General features: G+C 42.3%; 1 protein-coding gene across 1 annotated transcript in view; it reads left to right on the top strand.

The window, feature by feature from the left end:
• The window catches only part of LOC115473429 (monocyte to macrophage differentiation factor-like), a 50,668-nt gene extending 32,666 nt beyond the window's left edge, over nt 1-18,002 (top strand). Inside the window, 6 exon segments of the mRNA XM_030208371.1 lie at nt 1,124-1,284; nt 1,862-1,905; nt 1,908-1,935; nt 6,639-6,740; nt 12,118-12,187; nt 17,169-18,002. Of these exon segments, the coding sequence (XP_030064231.1) occupies nt 1,124-1,284; nt 1,862-1,905; nt 1,908-1,935; nt 6,639-6,740; nt 12,118-12,187; nt 17,169-17,372 (609 nt within the window). The 3' untranslated portion in view covers nt 17,373-18,002.
• Nucleotides 18,003-21,791: the final 3,789 nt, after the last annotated feature.

The following is a 21,791-nucleotide window of genomic DNA, read 5'->3' as shown; positions in this document are numbered from 1 at the left end:
GGCCCAAAATTAGGGAATGATATACCAATATACTTAAACTAGTATAAAAGGCCCGTTTCTGGAACGAATGAAACGGGCGCTAGCAAGGTTTTCCTGGGAGTGTGTATGTTTGAGAGAGAGAGCCAGAGTGAATGTGCGGGTGTGTGGCAGAGTGTGACTGTCTGTTTGACAGTGTGTGTGTGAGAATGAGAGTGTGTGACAGGGCCCCCTCCCCTGTTCCTAATGCCCCTCACCCTCCCCTCCTTTTCCTCCTCCTTCCCACACTTTGGGTTCCTTAAGGCTTTCAAAAGTCTATGTACCCCCGTGGCCCTAACGCCCAGTATCCGGATACCCCACCACTTTCATCCTCACCCCTCCCCCAAGATGTAATACTTTCACGTCCTTCATTTTTTTAAAAAAGTGACCTATGTACCCTGTGTACAAATGCCCGGCATTCAGATTGTGTTCCTGTCGTAAATTTTAATTTCTTTCATTCATTCAGAACTTGCCCCCCTCCCTGAACACTTTTGGTTCCTTCAGTCTTTTAAAACTCTCCTATGTACCCTGTGTGCTAATGGCCAGCATTGAGATTGTTTTCCTGTCCCAAATTTGCATGTCTTTCAGTCATTCACAACTCCCCCCCCCCCCCCCCCCCCTTCTCCAGTTTAACACTTTCGTTTCCTTCAGTCTTTTAAAACTCTCCTATCTACCCTTTGTCCTAATGGCCAGCACTCAGATTGTTTTGCTTTGCCAAATTGTCTGTCACTGATGTCAGTGCGTGCCTGCCTAGCAGACCACTTCCAGCAGGCATGGTCCCAGGCACATCCTGTTGGAGGTGAGAATTATTATATAAGATAAGAAAATATAAAAAAGAAAAGGAAGGGGGAGGAGAATGCAGAATAATCCTGTTAACAGGAGAATTTAAACGCAGTCATCAAGGAAAGCCTCTGTACTGAAGTTTGAGCTACGGATGTTCTGTCCTTTCACCAGTACCTCTAACATTTCTTTTTTGTTTGAGAATATCTTTGGGCTGCAAAATTCAAAATAATGCTTTAATCCGGTAGCTTCTGAATGAATTCTTTTGAAAGCAGGTCTATCGTGATCCAGCTGCTACTAACATATGTCCTAATTCCTTTGCTTCTAGTTCCTCATTGTCCCAGCTATTGTGGGTAGCGCACTCCTCCATCGACTGTCGGATGATCGATGGGAAAAGATAACGGCTTGCATTTATGGAATGGGTCTCTGTGCCCTTTTCATTGTTTCTACTGTATTCCATATTGTTTCGTGGAAAAAGAGTCACCTAAGGTAAACCATCCTATCCTAGCAGGGTGTGTATGTAGTAGGACCTAGGGATCCTTTTACTAAGGTGTGCTGAAAAACGGCTTGCGGGTTTTGGGCGCACGCTGATCCGTTTTTCAGCGTGCCTATAAAACATGCCTTTTTTTTTAAATGTTTGCCGAAAATGGACGTGCGGCAAAATCAAAATTGCTGCGCATCCATTTTGGGTCTGCGACCTTACCGCCAGCCATTGAACTAGCGGTAGTGTCTCGCACGGTATCCGGGCGGTAATGACCTACACGCACCAAATGCCACTTGGCGTGCGTCGATACACACGTCCGAAAATAGAAATTATTTTTCGGACGCACGCCAAAAATTAAATTACCACAAGAGCCACACGGTAACTCCATTTTGGCGCACATTGGTCGCGTGTAAACGCTTACACAGCTTAGTAAAAGGACCCCTTACTATCCTTGCAGATAGGTCAAATATAAAGTGATAGGTCTTGGGTGTTTTAAATGCATTTTCATAACAATTTATTTATGTTTTAGTTTGTAGAGAAAAATAATTTCTGAAATTTTTTTTCTTTAATCTTTCTCATTAGGACAATGGAGCATTGTTTTCACATGTGTGACAGAATGGTGATCTATGTCTTATTGCTGCATCCTACGCACCCTGGTAAGAAATAAATTCTGCTCGTCAGGCAACAGATATATAGGAGTAAATATTCAGCGGTCCAGCAATAGGGGTGGGAAGTTGTTTGCAACAATATGGGAAATGTCAAGGACGTATCCCATGTCATTATCAAAAGGAAAACAATCAGAAAAAAAAAACCCACAAAAATTTGCATTTTATCATTTGCCGATAATAACGCCCAGTCTTTGCAAATAGTGCAAGAGGGCATCCACTGTGCGTGTGTGAACCAGAACGATTGCACCCTCTGTGTATTTAGGCCTGGATTCTATATATGGTGCATGAAAAATCAATGCAGAAAATATTTACGCCGAGGCGTATTCTGTAAACCACACCTAGATTTAGGCACGGTTTACAGAATACACCTAGCCGGTTTATAGAATTTATTTGTAGCATTTGTATCCCACATTTTCCCACCTATTTGCAGGCTCAATGTGGCTTACATTTGCCGTAATGGCGGTTGCCATTTCCGGGTAACAGAATTGCAAAAGGTATTGCGTTGAGGTGTTTACATACATACATGGTAACATAGAATATACCTAGTGGCCATGCCTGCGCCTATCTCTAAGCACGTCCATTTACACCAAGTAAAACTTGGTATAAATACTGGTACCTAAGTTAGGCGCAGAGCAGGAGTAGCCTATAACCCTGCGTGTAGTATTTTGGAATGCCCACAGTCTGCTCATTCCACACCCATGGCCATGCCCCCTTTTTGGCAGCATGCATTAGAATTTATATGCACCACTTTACAGAATATGCCCAGCAAGTTGTGTGTGTAAATTTTAATTAATACCAATTAGTAATGATAATTGCTTAAGTGCCAATTAGCACTGCTTGGCTTGTTAAGTAATTTTTTTTTAATTGTTGAGGTTAGTCTTTACTACTACTATTTATCATTTCTATAGCGCTACTAGATGTACGCATCACTGTACACTTGAACATGAAGAGACAGTCCCTGCTCGAAAAAGCTTACAATCTAATCAGGACAGACAAACATGACAAATAAGGGATAATCCCAAAGAGTAGCAAGATTCCAGAATCCCAAAAAGTAGCAAGATTCTCTGCCGAATCCTAAAGAGTAGCAAGATTCCAGAATCCCAGAGAGTAGCAAGATTCTGTGTAGAATCCTATAGCGTAGCAAGATTCCAGAATCCCAAAGAGTAGCAACATTCTGTGCAGAATCCTAAAGAGCAGCAAGATTCTGTGCAGAATCCTAAAGACTAGCAAGATTCCAGAATCCCAAAGAGTAGCAAGATTCTGTGCAGTATCCTAAAGACTAGCAAGATTCTGTGCAGAATCCCAAAGAGTAGCAAGATTCTGTGCAGTATCCTAAAGACTAGCAAGATTCTGTGCAGAATCCCAAAGAGTAGCAAGATTCTGTGCAGAATCCTAAAGACTAGCAAGATTCCGGAATCCCAAAGAGTAGTATTACTACTCTTAGTACTTATCGTTTCTATAGTGCTACTGGACATACACCTCGCTGCACACTTGAACATGAAGAGACAGTCTAATCAGGACAAACAAAACAGAACAAATAAGGGATAAGGGAATTAATAAGGTGGGAAAGATGAAACATACAAGGGTACTGTACAAGTGAATAGGGGTTAGGAGTTAAGTCTTCATATGACTGTTGTTTAAGCTGATTTTATCTTTTAGTCAGCGTGAAAATTCTGTCTGTTTTCTATCCTATTTTAGGTGGAGTTCTAAAAAGTTTTAATTTGTTTATTTTATTGCGTTACATATTACGTGAACCTTTCTGATTTGCCAAGCAATAAGTGACGGTATAGTAAAATAAATGATAAATTGAATGTGAAAATCCAGAATATGACCGGATTTCAATTTCAGTCACACTGTATAGAATTTGTGGGATAGTGCGCACTCAGGGACCCTTTTACAAAGTCATGGGAGGGCTAACACGCAGGTAGCGCGCACCAAATCAGCAGTACTGCCGGGGTAGCACGTGCACCTGGCGGTAATTCCGAGTTTGGTGCTCGCCAAATCCAGCAGTAGAAAATATGTTTCTATTTTCTACCGTGGGGGGGGGGGGGGGGGGGGGCGTTTCTGGTGGTAATCAGCAGCGGGGGAAAAGGGCCCTGTAGTAGTGGCGGGGCCCATTTTTACCGCAGCAGGTAAAAAGCTCCTTAAAAAAAAATGGCCATGCGGGAGGAGCACTTACCGCCACCCATTGAGGTGGCGGTAAGGGTTCCTTTTAGTAACCCAGTGGTAATCGAGCAGTGCGTGGTGATGCCCGATTATCGCCGGGTCAGCGCTACACTATTACATTTTTTAAAATATATTTTCCAGCACGCCAGTAGTGGCGAACGCTCGAGCCGGAACTGCTGCCGGCAGCCGCATTAGGTCAGCAGTAGTTCCGGGATAAGAGTGCGGTAAGCCTATGATGGGCTTTACCGATGCTTTGTAAAAGGGCCCCTCAGAATGATATGCGGTCGTTCACCTGCTATGGGACAACGCATAAAGATAGGACTAACTTGTATATGGTCCTATTTATGCGGTGACCATGTCCAGTTAAGTGCTGAATATCAGCACTTAACTAGCCAAGGGGCAACTCCGTCCCCAGAATGCCCCCATAATAACCGATTTTGCTTTCAGAGCTAACCAGTACTTTTCAGCGGCACCAACCTGCCAGGAGCTGTTTCTGGCTAGTTAAGTCGCTTTGAATATTGACCCCTATGTGCATAAACGTGTGCCACACCCTGTCCCAGCCCACCTTTTATAGATATTTGACTGTGTAACTACTTATCCAGGTACAATTATTCTGTTCTCCAGAGTGTCAAAAATAAATTAAATAAACAATCTGTCAGCATTACGTTACATTAGAACATTTAGCAAGAGCTTGGTGCAGTTTACATTCAAGAGCTAGACCACAGCTTAGGAGCTAAACAGTTTCTTAACACAGATCACTGTATCTACAACGCAAACGTCTGAAATTAAGTTTGGGTTTTTTTTTGTTTTTTTTTAAACCTGCAAACAACTTTATAATATGAAACCTTTAGCTCAATTGGAAATGAGTTCCACCAGGGGCAGACTGACGGTGATCTGGACATAGGGCTGCTGAGAGGGGGGAGAGGGGGTGAGGGGCAAGATTTCCCGAGCCCGGCCTCCAAGGGGGCCGGACTCCAGGGTCTCTCTCTCTTCTACTCCTGTGTGCCGGGACCCGGGTGTTTGCATTAACACAGTAACCTGGGTCCCAGCATACGGGAGCAGGAGAATGACAGACCAAGGGAGGAGCAGACGCAGGAAGGTAAGGGAGTGGGGGGAGGGGGGCGGGATGTGGGTGGTGGCAGCTGCTGCGGTGGACTTGCCCTAGGCCTGTCTCTCGGCAGCCCGGTCTGGCCCTCAGGCAATGGTCGTTGGCCCCTAACCATCTTTCAAAATTGATTAAATTAGATAAGGCTGGGACAGAGTGAGTCCCTCAACTAGTGTGGGCCCTTGGGGCATGATCAGTCAGCTCCTGAGTTCCACCATTTTGCTTCCTGATAGCCAGAAAATGATGTAAGCTTAGATTTATAAGCTACTTTACTCGAATTTGGGGAAAAAGAAGGTAAAAATAATGTTTAGCTAAACGTTCTCTCTATCTGGTAGCACTATTTAAATTGCACATGTGTTCTGAGGTTTGAGCATATAGAATAAAGACCACCAGAGTGCATATTTTATTTAGGCTGTCCTCCTATCACAGCCCAGAACAGGTTACGAAGAAACATACATAATCAATAGGAACACAAAAACAAACAACACCTACATAAAACATAAAACCTAGAAATGAAAGATAAGAATACAATTTGATAAAATGAAAGAATTTCACAAAAATCGCTCATCATTAAAATACAGCATCATCTATTTTCCTAAAAACTCATAACCCTTAATTAAAAAGTACAGTTTTAACATCTTTCCTAAACCCCAATAAGTCATCAGTAAATGTATAGAAGGGAGGAAGCTTATTCCAAGAAAAAGCAACCGAATAAGAAAATTCAGAAGAGCGAGCGCCTTCGAGATGAAAAGCCCTGGCCGAAGAAAGAACAAAGAATCTTTCCCCTTGGAAATGCAACATGCGATTTGGAACATATTTAGGGGTCCTTTTACCAAGCTGCGGGAAAAAGGGCCCCGCGCTAGCGGCAGGGGCCGTATTTCTCGCACACCAGGGCCCTTTTTATCGCAGCAGGTGAGATGGTGGTAAGGGTATCACCGCTGCACAAGACATTTCTGGGGGTTTTGTTTTTCCCCCGGAAATGGCACATGCTCGGGGCAGAACTACCACCAGTAGTGGGCTGGTAGAAGACTCCCCCCCCCCCCCCCCCCCCCATAGAGATCTTATTCAAAAAATACTCAAGAGCTCCCGGGGGAGGGGGTCATGGATGGTGGAAAGATGTCGGATTGCAGTGAGGACAGGGGTTGGGAGTGAAAGAGAGCAGAAGAAATTTTGGAGGAGACAGATTCTGCAATGTGATTTTTTTTTTATTATTTTTTAAAAATTGTGATTAATTGTTTAATGCACTAGTCTCAGAGTTAACTGCAATGTGCAACCCTAGCTAGAACCCATTCCTACACATATAAACTAAATTTATTTTCCATTATTCCCCCTCCCCCCCCCCCAAAAAAAAAAAAAAATCAATTATGAAATCTTGTTTTCATATTGGGTGATGAATATAATAGCTACTACCTTTTTCTAGGTTAAACTTACGAGAGCTTGGACCTTTGGCATCTCATATGCGTTGGATTATATGGCTTATGGCCGCTGGAGGAACGGTCTATGTATTTCTTTACCATGAAAAGTAAGAAATAACTAGTTTGTCTTTAACCATGAAACTTTACAGAGATTGTTGTTCAGTAAATTGGCAAAAGAAAATCCTGTCCAAGGGTAAAAAATCTTTGTGTTTGTCTGTTTGATGCATTATTTAAACAATTATGAAGCAGTGTTACATTTGAACACATTCCAGATAACGGTGGATTGTTTTTCTCATGACTGGAAAAAAAGCTTCCACCCTCAAGAAGGTGTTAAGATTAAAAGTTCCATATATCTTCAAAATGTATCAGAACAGTCTTAATTACATATATCCCAAAATAGAGGTCTTGTGTTTTAATCATTTTACGATCCATAATTAGCTAACCCATTCAATACAGAATGATTTCAGTTATCAGTGTAATGGTATCTGGATCCAGGAATGGTTTGTCGCCTCCCAAAATAAATCTCTCAATTGATCTTCTGGACCACAGAAACCATGTGGTTCTCTCAGCTTGCAGAACCACCCAAAATAGCTCCCAAATCCCTTACCAGAATAGCAGGGAGGATTTCTACATTGTCCACCCCTGGAAGGAGAAGCAAATTTAGTGGGAACTCTGTTGTCAATTATAAAAACTTCAGTTTCCTGTTGTTCAAAGCCAACTTATCCATCATAAGCCATAGAGTTCAGTCGAAACCAAATCTGCAGCCAAAAATCACTGCTTGATTTAGGCCAAAACTGCCCCGCCCCTGAAGTGTAGCAACCTCTGCTCCCTACTCCCTCCTCCTTGAACAATAACGACTATCCGCCTCCTCCTCCCTCCTCCTCCAATCTTAGTCTCTGGTGGTCTAGTGGCTAGTCGGGGCAGAAACGATCCCCAGTTGCTCCTGTCCATGCTTTCTCCGCTGTCAAAGTGGCTGCCAGAAGCACATCATTTTGAGATTGGAGCTGGCATGGGCAAGAGGAACTGGAGATCGCTCCTACCTGTACTGCTATGGATTTACAGCCTGTCTCACTGACACAGACTACTCAATAATTACTGTGGATTCTTTTGGATTCATATTAGGTAAATGAGACCTTTATTAGAGGTTCTAAAATCTACAATAATTAAGATATAAATCGTCTAACTAAAAGAAAGCTATAAGATAGATATATACATATTATACATACAACATCACTGGTCAGGAATTCAGGCCCTTATCTCATCAGCTGCAGGCCCGTTGCAGCGAAAGCCCGAAGTCTCCTTATGACAGGAACAAGTCTTTTCTGCACGATGCGTCCACCCACAGATGAGCCTCAAAGCTCTGCTGCAACAAGTCCCCCTTTTTATTAAGCTAAAGCTTATTTTCAGAGCCAAAGAAAATTACAGAATGCTTGAGAATAGGTGAACCAGCCATACTGTAGGAATGTGGTCACATGTTTCCAAGTCCAGGTGGCCAGTCTGAACTTCGAAAACAAGCTCCATCCTCCTCTTCACATACCAAATTAATTAGAGCTGTGTCTTATCTTCTGCATTGCAACTTATTTTCACACAATCAAAGTTAAACAAGGCCGACAGTCGCTCAAAAGAGCATGGTTCGGGATAAGGTATCTTTCAAAGATATCACCATAACAGGGAAGATAGAGTATCCTGATAGTGAGGTTGCAAAAGAGATTGTAGTAGATCGGGTATCTTTAAATAACAATAAAAGTCAGACAAAAGATTGCCAATTAATACTGTCAAGTACTAAGCATGATGTACTTAGGAACAACAAACATAGTTTGAAATGTCTATATGCGAATGCCAGGAGCCTAAGAAATAAGATGGGGGAGTTGGAATATTGCACTAAATGAAAAATTAGTATAATAGGCATCTCTGAGACCTGTGGAAGGAGGATAACCAGTGGGACACTGTCATACCGGGGTACAAATTATATCGTAGTGATAGGGTGAATCGGATTGGTGGAGGGGTAGCATTGTATATTACGAGAGCCTTGAATCAAATAGATTGAAAATTCTGCAGGAAACAAAACACTCCTTGGAATCACTGTGGATTGAAATTCCATGTGCAAAGGGGAAAAGGATAGTGATAGGAGTGTACTACCGTCCGCCTGGCCAGGACGAACAGACGGATGCGGAAATGTTAAAGGAAATCAGGGACGCAAACAAACTGGGCAACACAATAATAATGGGGGATTTCAATTACCCGCATATAGACTGGGTTAATGTAACATCTGTACACGCAAGGGACATAAGATTTCTTGATGAAATCAAGGACAGCTTCATGGAACAGCTAGTTCAGGAGCCGACAAGAGAAGGAAAAATACTAGACTTAGTCCTTAGTGGTGCTCATGATCTAGTGCAGGGGGTAACGATACGAGGGCCGCTTGATAACAGTGATCATAATATGATCGGTTTTGATATTGGCATTGAAGGAAGTGAAACTAGGAAATCAAGTACGCTAGCGTTTAACTATAGAAAAGGTGATTACGACAAAATGAGAAAAATGGTGAAAAAAAGACTGAAAGGAGCAGCTCGCAGAGGAAAAAACTTGCATCAGGCGTGGATGCTGTTTAAAAACACCATCCTGGAGGTTCAGGACAAATATATTCCACGTATTAGAAAAAAGGGAAAAAAGACTAAACGTCAGCCGGCGTGGCTAAACAGTAAGATAAAGGAAATCATTAGAGCCAAAAACAATCCTTCAGAAAGTGGAGAAGAGAACCAACTGAAAGTAACAGGATAGATCATAAGGAATGCCAAGCCAAATGCAAAGCGGAGATAAGGAGGGCAAAAAAGGACTTGAGAAGAAATTAGCGTTGGAAGCAAAAATACATAGTAAAAATTTTTTTATATACATTAAAAGCAGGAAACCGCCAAAGAGTCGGTTGGGCCGCTGGACGAAAATGGTGTTAAAGGGGCGATCAAGGAGGACAAGCCGTAGCGGAGAATTAAATGAATTCTTTGCTTCGGTCTTCACCGAGGAGGATTTGGGGGGGACACCGGTGCCGGAAAGAATATTTGAAGCGGGGGAGTCGGAGAAACTAAACAAATTCTCTGTAACCTTGGAGGATGTAATGGTTCAGTTCAGCAAGCTGAAGAGTAGTAAATACCGGGACCTGATGGTATTCATCCCAGAGTATTATAGAACTAAAAATGAACTTGCGAGCTACTGTTAGAAATATGCAATCTGTCCCTAAAATCGAGTGTAGTACCGGAAGACTGGAGGGTAGCCAATGTTACTCCGATTTTTAAGAAGGGTTCCAGAGGAGATCGGGAAATTATAGACCGGTGAGTCTGACGTCGGTGCCGGGCAAGATGTGGAGGCTATTATTAAGAATAAAATTGCAGAGCATATACAAAACATGGACTGATGAGACAAAGTCAGCACGGATTTAGTGAAGGGAAGTCTTGCCTCACCAATCTAATGCATTTTTTTGAGGGGGTAAGCAAACATGTGGCAATGGGGAGCCGGTTGATATTGTATATCTGGATTTTCAGAAGGCGTTTGACAAAGTGCCGCACGAAAGACTCCTGAAGAAATTGCAGAGTCATGGAATCGGAGGTAGGGTATTATTATGGATTAGAACTGGTTGAAAGATAGGAAGCAGAGAGTAGGATTGCGTGCCAGTATTCTCAGTGGAGGAGGGTAGTTAGTGGGGTCCCGCAGGGGTCTGTGCTGGGTCCGTTGCTTTTTAATGTATTTATAAATGACCTAGAGATGGGAATAACTAGTGAGGTAATTAAATTCGCCGATGACACAAAATTATTCAGGGTCGTCAAGTCGCAGGAGGAATGTGAACGATTACAGGAGGACCTTGCGAGACTGGGAGAATGGGCGTGCAAGTGGCAGATGAAGTTCAATGTTGACAAGTGCAAAGTGATGCATGTGGGTAAGAGGAACCCGAATTATAGCTACGTCTTGCAAGGTTCCGCGTTAGGAGTTACGGATCAAGAAAGGGATCTGGGTGTCGTCGTCGATGATACGCTGAAACCTTCTGCTCAGTGTGCTGCTGCGGCTAGGAAAGCGAATAGAATGTTGGGTGTTATTAGGAAGGGTATGGAGTCCAGGTGTGCGGATGTTATAATGCCGTTGTATCGCTCCATGGTGCGACCGCACCTGGAGTATTGTGTTCAGTACTGGTCTCCGTATCTCAAAAAAGATATAGTAGAATTGGAAAAGGTACAGCGAAGGGTGACGAAAATGATAGTGGGGATGGGACGACTTGCCTATGAAGAGAGGCTGAGAAGGCTAGGGCTTTTCAGCTTGGAGAAGAGACGGCTGAGGGGAGATATGATAGAAGTGTATAAAATAATGAGTGGAATGGATCGGGTGGATGTGAAGCGACTGTTCACGCTATCCAAAAATACTAGGACTAGAGGGCATGAGTTGAAGCTACAGTGTGGTAAATTTAAAACGAATCGGAGAAAATTTTTCTTCACCCAACGTGTAATTAGACTCTGGAATTCGTTGCCGGAGAACGTGGTACGGGCGGTTAGCTTGACGGAGTTTAAAAAGGGGTTAGATAGATTCCTAAAGGACAAGTCCATAGACCGCTATTAAATGGACTTGGAAAAATTCCGCATTTTTAGGTATAACTTGTCTGGAATGTTTTTACGTTTGGGGAGCGTGCCAGGTGCCCTTGACCTGGATTGGCCACTGTCGGTGACAGGATGCTGGGCTAGATGGACCTTTGGTCTTTCCCAGTATGGCACTACTTATGTACTTATGTACTTATTTTTAAACAGAATTACTTCTAATCACAAATACAGACCCCCAAGTGCACTCGTTAGTCAAGGCAGATAGAGTTGAAAAGCAATCTCTAAAATCCTTTTTATTACACTACCCCAACTAGCCACTAGATCACCAGAGACTAAGATGGGCACAGGGGGGTGGGTTGTGAGGAAAGGGTTGGGCCCGTGCCTGCTCGGGGGACAGGGAATGCAGAGTTTGTTTCAGCTGAAATGTAGTGGCATTTCAGGCCGAAACCAAAATAAGGCTGAATTTGGGTTTCAGGTCAGTTTTGTGCCATGACGGAAACCAAAATTTGGTTGGCCTCTAATAAGCTAGTTTGCAATCTTATAGATAATTCAGCCTGGTTACTGCCCATGTGAAACTCCCCTTCTTCAATGTAACAAAGAGCTGAATATCATCATCTGAGTGGTTGGGCTATATAGCTAAGTTTTCAGTCGTACCTACTGGAACTCGGGGGGGGGGGTGGGGGGGGGGGAAGTATTAAACAGTGACAAAGTTCCATCTCCATAAATACCTCCGTTACTAAGATCTCTCGTTATTCTGTTATGTATTTTGTATAATTATAGATAGACTATGCCCTGTAAAAGAGAATGTACTTGTTATTAGAAGTCTATCAGCTAACCTCTTCAACACAGTTGAATCACTTGAAATAATTTACTTAATTTTCAAACAACTGTTTGTTTGTGTTTTTAGGTATAAGATCATTGAACTCCTCTTCTATTTAGCTATGGGATTTTCTCCTGCCTTGGTAGTAACGTCAATGGTAAGGAATTTATCAAACATAATCAAACTTTATGGATTTTTAGTTTGAAGAATTCCTTATGTTTGTTTTCTGTCTCTGCTTTGTAGAAGATAAGATACTTTAACTGCTTTATTAACAAATAATGTAAACCTTAGACATGCTTAAGTCATAGAAATATAGTAAATGAAGGCAGATGAAGACCATATGACATGTCTCACAGGTAGGCAACCTCGGTCCGTGAGGGCTGCAACCCAGTTGGATTTTCAGGATTTCCTCAATGAAAACCCAATGAAGACAGTGCAATCAATTATATCTCATACATATTCATTGCACCAATTACTTGAGTATCTTAATTCCAATTTAGTCACAATATAACCATTCAATTACAGTATATATGTAATGATGGAAATGCAGAGGGAGATATATAGAAAATAAAATGAAATAAAACAGACAGGGTTTCGCGTGGTTGAGATGTATGAGTGGTATGTATTTATGGTGAAGATAAAAGTTGGATTAAAATGATGATGTAAAATTGTTATAGACCTGTTGATATAGTAGTCACTGTGCCTTTGAATGAATGCATAGTCATTGGGAAAATACTGAAAAACCTCAAGGACCAAGATTGCCCTTCCATGCCATCTACCATCCCTTCCTGTCCCCTAGTGATCCTATGTACTTGTCCCAAGCTTTCTTGAATTCAGGTACACTTTTTGTCTCCAGTACCTCCACCAGGAGGCTGTTCCAAGAATTCACTGCCCTTTCCATGAAGAAGCATTTTCTCAGGTTACTTCTGAATCTGTCCCCTTTCATCTTCATCCTATGCCCGCTCATTCCAGCGTTTCCTTTCAATTGAGAGAGACTCACCTCCTACGGATTTATGCCACAGAGGTATTTAAACATCTCCTATTATACCTCCCCTCTCCTGCCTTTCTTCCAAAGTATACATCTTGCGTTCTTTAAGTCTGTCCCCATACGTTCCATGACAAAGACCATTGATCATTTTAGTTGAATCAACTCAAACCTGTTTATCTTTTAGAAGGTGCCGGGTCTTCAGAACTGTTCATATTCCTCGCTCTATGCACCCAAACACCGTTCTAGTTTTCCCTGTCACGTTCCCTCTTTTGTTCACAAAAGTTCTTCGCTGCCTAAACTGTACCATTCCTGTGGGTTTTTGCAGCCCAAATTCACGACCCTGCATCTTCCTTAACACTCGGCAATGATAAAGATTTTAGACCAGTCCTAGATTCAGCCAACCCTAACTTGAGGTATTTTGGGACCTGTAGCATTCAAGTCAAGTTGACACTGTAACACCACTGTGGCAGTCCCATAGTTGATAGGACAGTCCCGCATGTGCTATGAAGACCTACCTCTTCAACAGAGCGTACCACAACGATCCGTTATTTGAACTTTAGTGCCTTATGCTTCAACTGTTACTCCGTATATGATCTTTTTATACCTAATGCTTTTTTCCCACTATGTTACTCATGTTCTTAACTAATTAGTATTGTATCTTTACTCTGTTATGGCGATTGCCATGCAGAATATTGTAAGCCAGATTGAGCCTGCAAATAGGTGGGTTAATGTGGGATACAAATGCAACAAATAAATAAATGACGACCATAACATGGGCATTTGTAGTGAGTCTCTTCCAATGCAGTCGATCCAGAGCAGCTGCAGTAAATTCATCCATGCAGAGGTAGAGCCTTTCTTCTTCAGCCTCAATTTACTTGTGCCAGGTCTTTCTTGGAGAACGTTTTACAACCTTCCAGCGAGGATGCATTTGGAGTAACCATCTTGGTAGTCGTGATGCCTCCATTCTCCAGACATGGCCAAACCAGTGGAGAAGTGATCTCTTCTTCCATTATTGTTGCAAATTTCTAGAATACTTTCATTGTATCAGTGATTGAGCAGTGAGATGCTGAGAATCATGCTCAATCATTTCATCTGGAACACTTCCAGCTTGTAGAAGTCGTCAACCAGCATTGTCCATGTTTCTGATGCATAGACTGCGATATTAAAAACTCTCATCTTGGTCTTCAGTGTAACACTGTGCTTCTTCCACAGGCACCATTTTAGACCAGTAAAGGCCGCTTGGGCTTTACCAATTCTGACTGCAATATTGAATTTGCAGCAACTTTTGATACTGAAATCACTGCTCTAGATATTTATGTTTAAATCTTTTTTTATTAGCAGAAATATAACAACAATTCAATTAGGTATACAAGTGCAATAATTCCTACCAGTGACTAAGAATCATTTAACAGTTTTAATTTTTCTCCCCCTCCCTCCCCCCTGCTACCAGCTTACATCCCGTATCAATTCTATATTTGCCAAACATTTTGAGTGATAACAAAACAAATATACTGCAGAGCAAATAGGGATGCAACTTCCTCATCGTAATCACATTCTAGAAAAATTACTCTACTGAGATTAATCATCCCACCCTGCTACCCCTTGCCTTCCCTTCCTCCCTTCATATTCCTTCTCTCACTCCCACCCCCTCCCTCCCTCCCTAGCTCTGCTCTAGATATTTAAATTCCTTCTCCTGATCTATTGGTTCACCATAGACTAGCAAGCCCACGTTGAAATCGTCTGATATTATGGCACTTGGTTTTCTTTGCATTGATCTGTATCCCTAGTTTCCCTGCTCTTTCTATGATTATATCTAGCAGCTCTTGGACGTTGTATTCTGATTCTTCCACGAAAACAATATCATCGGCATATCCTGCATTGGTAAATGTCATGCCATGTGCACCACCTTCCATGCTCACAGCCAAACTTTGCTTCATGCAACAGTCAATGATCATACTGAATAGCGATGGTGACCACACATATCCTTGTCGTAACACCCATTTTGACAATGAATCCGTTGGATTTTTTTTGCCATGCACTTTTACTCTGTTGGGTGTAAAGCAGAAATAATTCAGACTAATTTATGTGGGATTCTAAAGTGCTTTCTTCATAGATTTCCTATAGACACACTGAAAGGCACTTATGAAGTCAGTGAATATTGCGATGGTTCTTTTTGCACATCTTTATCTTCTCTTCTAATGTTTGCCTAAGAGATTTGATCTATGCATCCTTGGCCTGGTCTAAAGCTACATTGACCTCTCTCTAGTGTTGATGTCACTATATTGGCTGTAGGCACTTTTCCAACAACTCCTAGCAGGCTGATTTCCCTGTCATTCTCACATTTGGTCTTACTGCCTTTTTGAAAGCATGGTACTAAGTCCGCTTGTTTCCAGTCCACGGGAACACATTTCTTTAGGCCGTACAGCAGAGAATAGTCTTGTGTAAGTGTCGACAACAATACTACGTCCTTTTAAGACCTCTAAACAGGACTGGTCTGATCCAGCTGTTTGCCATTCTTGAGTCATTTGATGGCTTAAGAGATTTTAGTTGCTTCCTCATCATTCACGTTACCATCGGTTGCGTCTTCGTTTTGTAGATAACGGTTGAGTGTAGTTGGTAGGTCACGATTTAGCAGTGATTTTGAAGAGTGTCTGTCTTGACGTGCCTCAGCAGTGTTTTTGGTAACTTTTTGATAGGGCTTCATTTTGATTAACATTTTAATTACGATTAATCATGCGACTTAAAGGTATGTTTATTTATGTTCCCACTGGAAAATAAATAACATACAATTAATTGTAATTACAAATTTTAATCAAAATGTAGCCCTAAAAAAACTAAAGAATAAAAAGTAATGAAAATATAAGAAATACAAATTGAAAAATTAAAAAATTAAGGGGTCCTTTTACTAGGTTGCGGTAGGTACTGGGCTGTGGGAGCGTGGGCACGTGCAATTGCTGCGCACCAAGGCCACCGCGGCAGTAAAAACCCTATTTTTTTTAAATGGAGGTTGTAAATAGTCGTGCACTAATAAAAATAAATAATAATAAATTTAAAAAATTTGGTCCGTGGTCATTTACTGCCTGAGTCCTTACTGCCTCCTATTTAGTAGACGATAAAGGCTCACGCAATAACTGGGTGCTAATCGGGCAGCGCCAGGCATGCCTACTCCCTGCCCCCATACTAGAAAATACAAAATTATTTTGTAGCGTGGGAAATGGTGTGTGGCAAAAACAAAACTAATGCCACACACCTGGCAGAGGTGCTGTTTTGCTACGTACTACTTGCACAGTAGCCCTACCCCCTTTTGGTAAAAGGGCCCCTAGCATGCAAAATAGCTTCAGACAGCCTACTTCAGAAAAGCAAGATTACTTTCCGATGAATTTTGGAGATTTGCAGATGGCTGGCTGCGCTTGCGTGTGAATGCTTCTAGCACTGATTTCAGTGGAAATGATCAAACACTACAAATGCCATACCAAAAGGTCTGCCTTCTTGGTGCTGGTTAACTTGGCAGTTTTGGGTCTCCGGTGTATGTAAATATATCACGCACATTCATTAGGGTGGTCCTAAAAACCCAACTGGCTCCGTGTCCCTGAGGGACAAGGTTGAGGGAGCTGCTGTAGAATATGCCTCTTATTAAAAATATTAATGCGATATGGGCCCCTTTTACCAAGCTGCGGCAAAAGGGGGCCGGTTCTGGTGTCGCCGTGTGTTTTACACGTGCGCTGAGTCCCCCCTTTTACCACAGCTGGTAAAAGGGAAGCCTACTTTCCTTTAGGAAATGGCCATTTGGCAAGTAAAGCACTCGCCGTGCAGCCATTTCAAGGGGGGGGAGGAGGGGGAGCCGCCCTTACTGCCACCCATTGAGGTGGCGGTAAGGGCTCCCGCGTTAACCCAGCAGTAACCGAGCAGCGCGTGGCACTGCCCGATTACCGCTGGGTATACTCCGGCTCTACAAAAATTAATAAACTTTTGTAGCCCCGGAAATGACAGCACGCTAGGGGTGGGAAGTACCGCCGGGCTGCTGCGGTAGCCCAGCGGTACTTCCTGTATAGCGATTGGTAAGCCCGCGTCAGGCTTACCGCTGCTTAGTAAAAGGAACCCTATGTGACCAGGTAGATGAACATAATCTTCCCTTTTGCTTTTTCAACAGAACAACACCGATGGAATTCATGAACTGGCCTGGGGAGGATTCATTTACTGTTTGGGAGTGGTCTTTTTCAAGAGCGATGGGATTATTCCTTTTGCCCATGCTATCTGGCACCTGTTCGTAGCCCTAGCCGCTGCAGTGCACTATTACGCTATTTGGAAATACCTTTACAAAAGCCCTTCCACAGACTTGTTCTGGCATTTATGAAAAACAAATCTGCAGGAGAGAACCCCGGTGACAGTATTATGTGACTTAAGTAAATTTGGGGGTAAATGGAGGGAAAAATCGCAAAGGAAAATGAGACCTGCACAAACTCTCTTGTTTTCTGAACATAATTACTGTGAAGTGAGGGTGTGTGTTTGTTCTTTGTTGGAGAGGGGGCATGTTTTTCTTTTCCAAATAATTTTGTGTCCCTGGGCTTGCCCTTCACACAACAGGTAACCAGCTAAGACACTGTCCTATCAGGAAGAAAAAAAATCAATTCCAGATTAACCCCGTGATGCTACCAGGGTCTCCTTTGGCATGCATCCTATTTCTTGCCATGAGATAATTCTGCAGTTGCTAATCCCTGAAAGGTTTATAAGAAACTCATGTTCAAAATTGGCTACCAGATGTTTACAAAGCAGAATGTTTTGTATTTGTAATTTAGTTTTACACTTTTCTATGAAATTCATTGTTACAAAATGAAGCTGAAATTCCTAATTGTGTTCATGGATGCAACAGCAGGTACCTGTTCTGTACTGCCATCCGGGAGCCATTTCAAAAAAAAAAAAAATGCTTTCTTAACTAAAACGATAGGATCTGGTTTTACAGAAACTTTCCATTTTGTAGGTTTTTAAAAAAAAAAACAACTTAGTAAATTAATAGTATGGGTAACTGATACAGCTTATGTGCAGTCTTATTTTAGCAAAGAACAAGTACATTCCAAGTCACTTTTTTTACCTCGTGCAAAGTATCGAAATTGCCAATTTTTTTTAGAACCAAGTACCAAAGTCAAAACTAACCCTTTTTTTTTTTTTTTTTGCCACACATTAATAGTCACATGGAACACTGTAGAGAGCTCTTCCAGTATTTACCAGAAGTGGTTCTCCAAACATTAGAAACCTGATAGTATTGTATAGATGAGAGGTTTTTAAGTGAACTCCAGTATTTTTTTTGATGCATAGTCAATTTTCTGTACCTTAACAGTATTAATGCAAAAGCCTAATTTTGGTAAAGTATCTGTATGAGAAAAATATTTCTTTCAGTGTAAAGGTAAAGTTTTGGCAATTTCCTGAGCTGTATGTATTCACTGATGTACTGTATTTGGTGCTGAAATATGTAAACAGATATGTTTTTCACCAGTGTCTTGAGTATTTAAAACATAATGGTTTGTGACTTTTAAGAAATACTTCATAGCACCACCTACCTCCCTCCCCCCCCCCCCCCCCCCCCAACGTCCCATGATTTTAATAATTAGAAAGATAACGGACTACATGCTTAATATAAGTTTAGCCAACTTTTTAATATTTTGCTGTTGATAGAAGGTTCTAGTTCTCTGAAGTAGGAGTGAGATTGGAACAGAGATTATCAAAGTAGAAATGGAATTGTGACTGATTAGCCCATCCCATTTACAGATGAAATGTCTTATATTAAGATTTAATTTTTTTTTACATTCTTCTTATTTTTGTGTGTGTTTTTTGTTGCCTTTTTTAAAAATATTGTGATCCATTCATTGCCTCCACTTCAGACAGCAGTTTTTTTAAACTTTGTTAAAGGTTTATTTGTGGGTTTGTTTGTTTGTTTGTTTGTTTGTTTGTTTTCCTTTTCAGCAGTTCTTTTAAACTTTGTTAAAGGTTTATTTGTGGGTTTGTTTGTTTGTTTGTTTGTTTGTTTGTTTTCCTTTTTCAGCAGTTCTTTTAAACTTTGTTAAAGGTTTATTTGTGGGTTTGTTTGTTTGTTTGTTTGTTTTCCTTTTTCAATGCTGTAATTTCATGTAAATACCAGTGGGTAAACCAGACCTTAAATTATGGATGGGCCTATGAGCAGAATGGGTGGGCACAATTCCCTGGATTCTAAATGGGTCGCCCAAATTTGGGTGCGCAGGCAGATGCGCACGTAAACTAATTAGTTAACAAGCCATTAATCAGTTACTGACATTAACTGGCACTAATTTGTACTTACATGCATCTGTCTTCACACTATTGTATAATGCCGTGCCCCCAAAGTGCCGCGTGGCCATGGGTGGGTCAAGGGCGTTCCAGAAACGTAAGCGCAGTGTTATAGAATGCTGGGTTTAAAGGCCAGGTTTCAGCAGGCTTAAGTCCTCCCCTCCAAAGCTGGACACGGGAATTTGCGCTGAGCACTATTGTATGAAAGACGCTCAGCCAGGAGTGCTTATCTTAGAATACCACCTGGCACGGATCTTTCATAGCACCATTTACTGAATCTGGCCCAATGTCTACTCCTCAGCTCACCCTCTTCTCTTTGCCCCACACCCCACCCCCAACTCAATTTAAAATATTAAATACCTGAGCGGACAGGGATCGCCAAGCCCTGCAAAGCACCCAAAACTTCCTTCAGCAAGCTTGGCAATCATTGGCAGCTTTCCTGAGCCTCTTGATGCCAGCACCCATCACCTTCACTGAAACTAAGTATGTACTAAGTGCCAGTGTCGGGCAGCACAGAAAAGCTGCCGCTGACTGCTGAGCTGCACTGGAGGGAGTTCTGGGCAACTTCAGCTGGCAGGGCTTGGACATCCTCCACTGGCTTCTGCAAGGGTGTGCTGCTGCTGTTTGGGCCTGAGCCCAAAGTCAGGGCCCGCCGATGGGGGAGGGGACAGGGAGGGCAAAAGGGCCCGGGGCCGTCTCTCTCTCTCCTGCTCCTGATGGGACCCAGGTGATCGTGTCCCAACAGGAGCAGGAGAGAGAGAACTCAGCAGGACCCCCTTGGAGGCTGGGGAGGACCCAGAGGAGCAGACACTGCAGGTCTCCCTCCAGCACTGCTCTTCACCCTGCCCATTGCTTGCCAAGTGACCGCTTTTCTTCTCAGGCCGCGCATGCTTGGTGTTGAAACCGAGCATGCGCTGAGAGAAAAAGCAGCTGCAGGGCCCAGGCAGTGTGAAGAGCAGCACTGGAGGACCTCGGGATCCCCACCAGCCAAGATATTTATTTGCATTGCAGTTGCGGCAGCGGCGATCCTGAGGGGGGGGGCCGCAGCCCTGCCCCGGCGGTGCCTGCCCGGGCCCGGCTCAGTCTCTCGGCGGCCCTTCCCTCAAGTGTGAGGGCTTCTGCCCACCTATGGCTATGCCATGGGTAAATACTGCTCACGGGTGGGGGTGGGGTAGAGCAGAATCTTTGAAAACTAACAAGGATATCAAGTCAAATGCAGTATAATATTAGCAGGTGGAAGCAAAATAAAAATGAAATTAAACTATGCAGAGCGTGGAAATAATTATCCATGTGTGTGAATCTCTTAAACATGTGGAGAGTAGTTTTTATAAAGAAGTATCCTTGTTGGATTCTCTTGCCATTCTAGAACAGCAGCGTAACAAATAAATGCACGCACCTGGATTGTGAAAGTGTAAGTGTATACCACAAATAGTGTTTTATCATCTGTACACAACTGCGCTCCCTGGCCATGTGAAACCCCCACCTACAAAGTATTGTCATATACTTACCAGAAACTGCTCATGTACATGCACATGTATTCACATGCATGTGTACACGTGTTCTCGCTCTGTATAGAAATTACCCCCAGGGTGCCTGTAATTACCCACCTTTTCTTTTTTCTTCTATATGTTCAAATAACTCTGGAAACCACTAATCTCTGTTGAACATATATGTATTTGTAACTTGAATTGTGTTTATCAGTGTCCTTCTGAGGTATGTTTCAAAGTACAGATGGAAAAATAAAAGGTTCATATGTGCTGAATTTTTATCATATGAGCTTGAATGTAACCAAACTGGAACGGATTAAACATTGCCGATGGGGGCAGCACTGCACCAAATGTGATTGGTTTGTTTGTTTTATATATAGTAAAAAAGCCCCGTTTCTGATGCAAATGAAACGGGGGCTAGCAATGTTTTCTTCTGTGTGCATGTGGGAGTGTGTGTGTCCCTGCCCTCTGGCCTCTCTCCCCTCCCCCCTCTGAGTCCTTCACTGTTACAGAGCCAGCGATTTGATTTCGTGCTCTGCTGTTTCCTTCACTGACTGTGTTACAGAGAGGGCGGGGCAGACACTCATAGGGAAACCGGATATCTCGCCCCCTTCACACTTCCGGCGGAGGGCTTCATAGAACGTTGGTTTTGCCTTTTATATAGAGAGAGATTTTATTTTGAAAGCATTTCACCCTTTTGGCTATAATTTTATACACTACAACTAAAAATTCAGGGGTAAATCAAAATATAGTTTATAGTTCTGGTATCTATATCTCAAAAAAAAAACTTTTTTGTTATGAATATGCAAAAACTTATTCTTACTGCTATAAACATTTGCATTTAAAATCCATGATCCAAACTAAGGAGTTGAAATGAGGGAATGTGATGCACTAAAGATAATCTCATAAATCAATCACTGAGACAGACTTTAACCTGAGGAATTTATTGCTGATAACAGAAGATTTGGTGAAACGTTTAATCTTTGGAG

The sequence above is a fragment of the Microcaecilia unicolor genome, chromosome 6 (assembly GCF_901765095.1).
Source record: "Microcaecilia unicolor chromosome 6, aMicUni1.1, whole genome shotgun sequence".
NCBI classification, from domain to species: domain Eukaryota; kingdom Metazoa; phylum Chordata; class Amphibia; order Gymnophiona; family Siphonopidae; genus Microcaecilia; species Microcaecilia unicolor.
The sequence above is the reverse complement of the archived record's forward strand: the minus strand, read 5'-3'. Positions and strand labels throughout refer to the sequence as shown.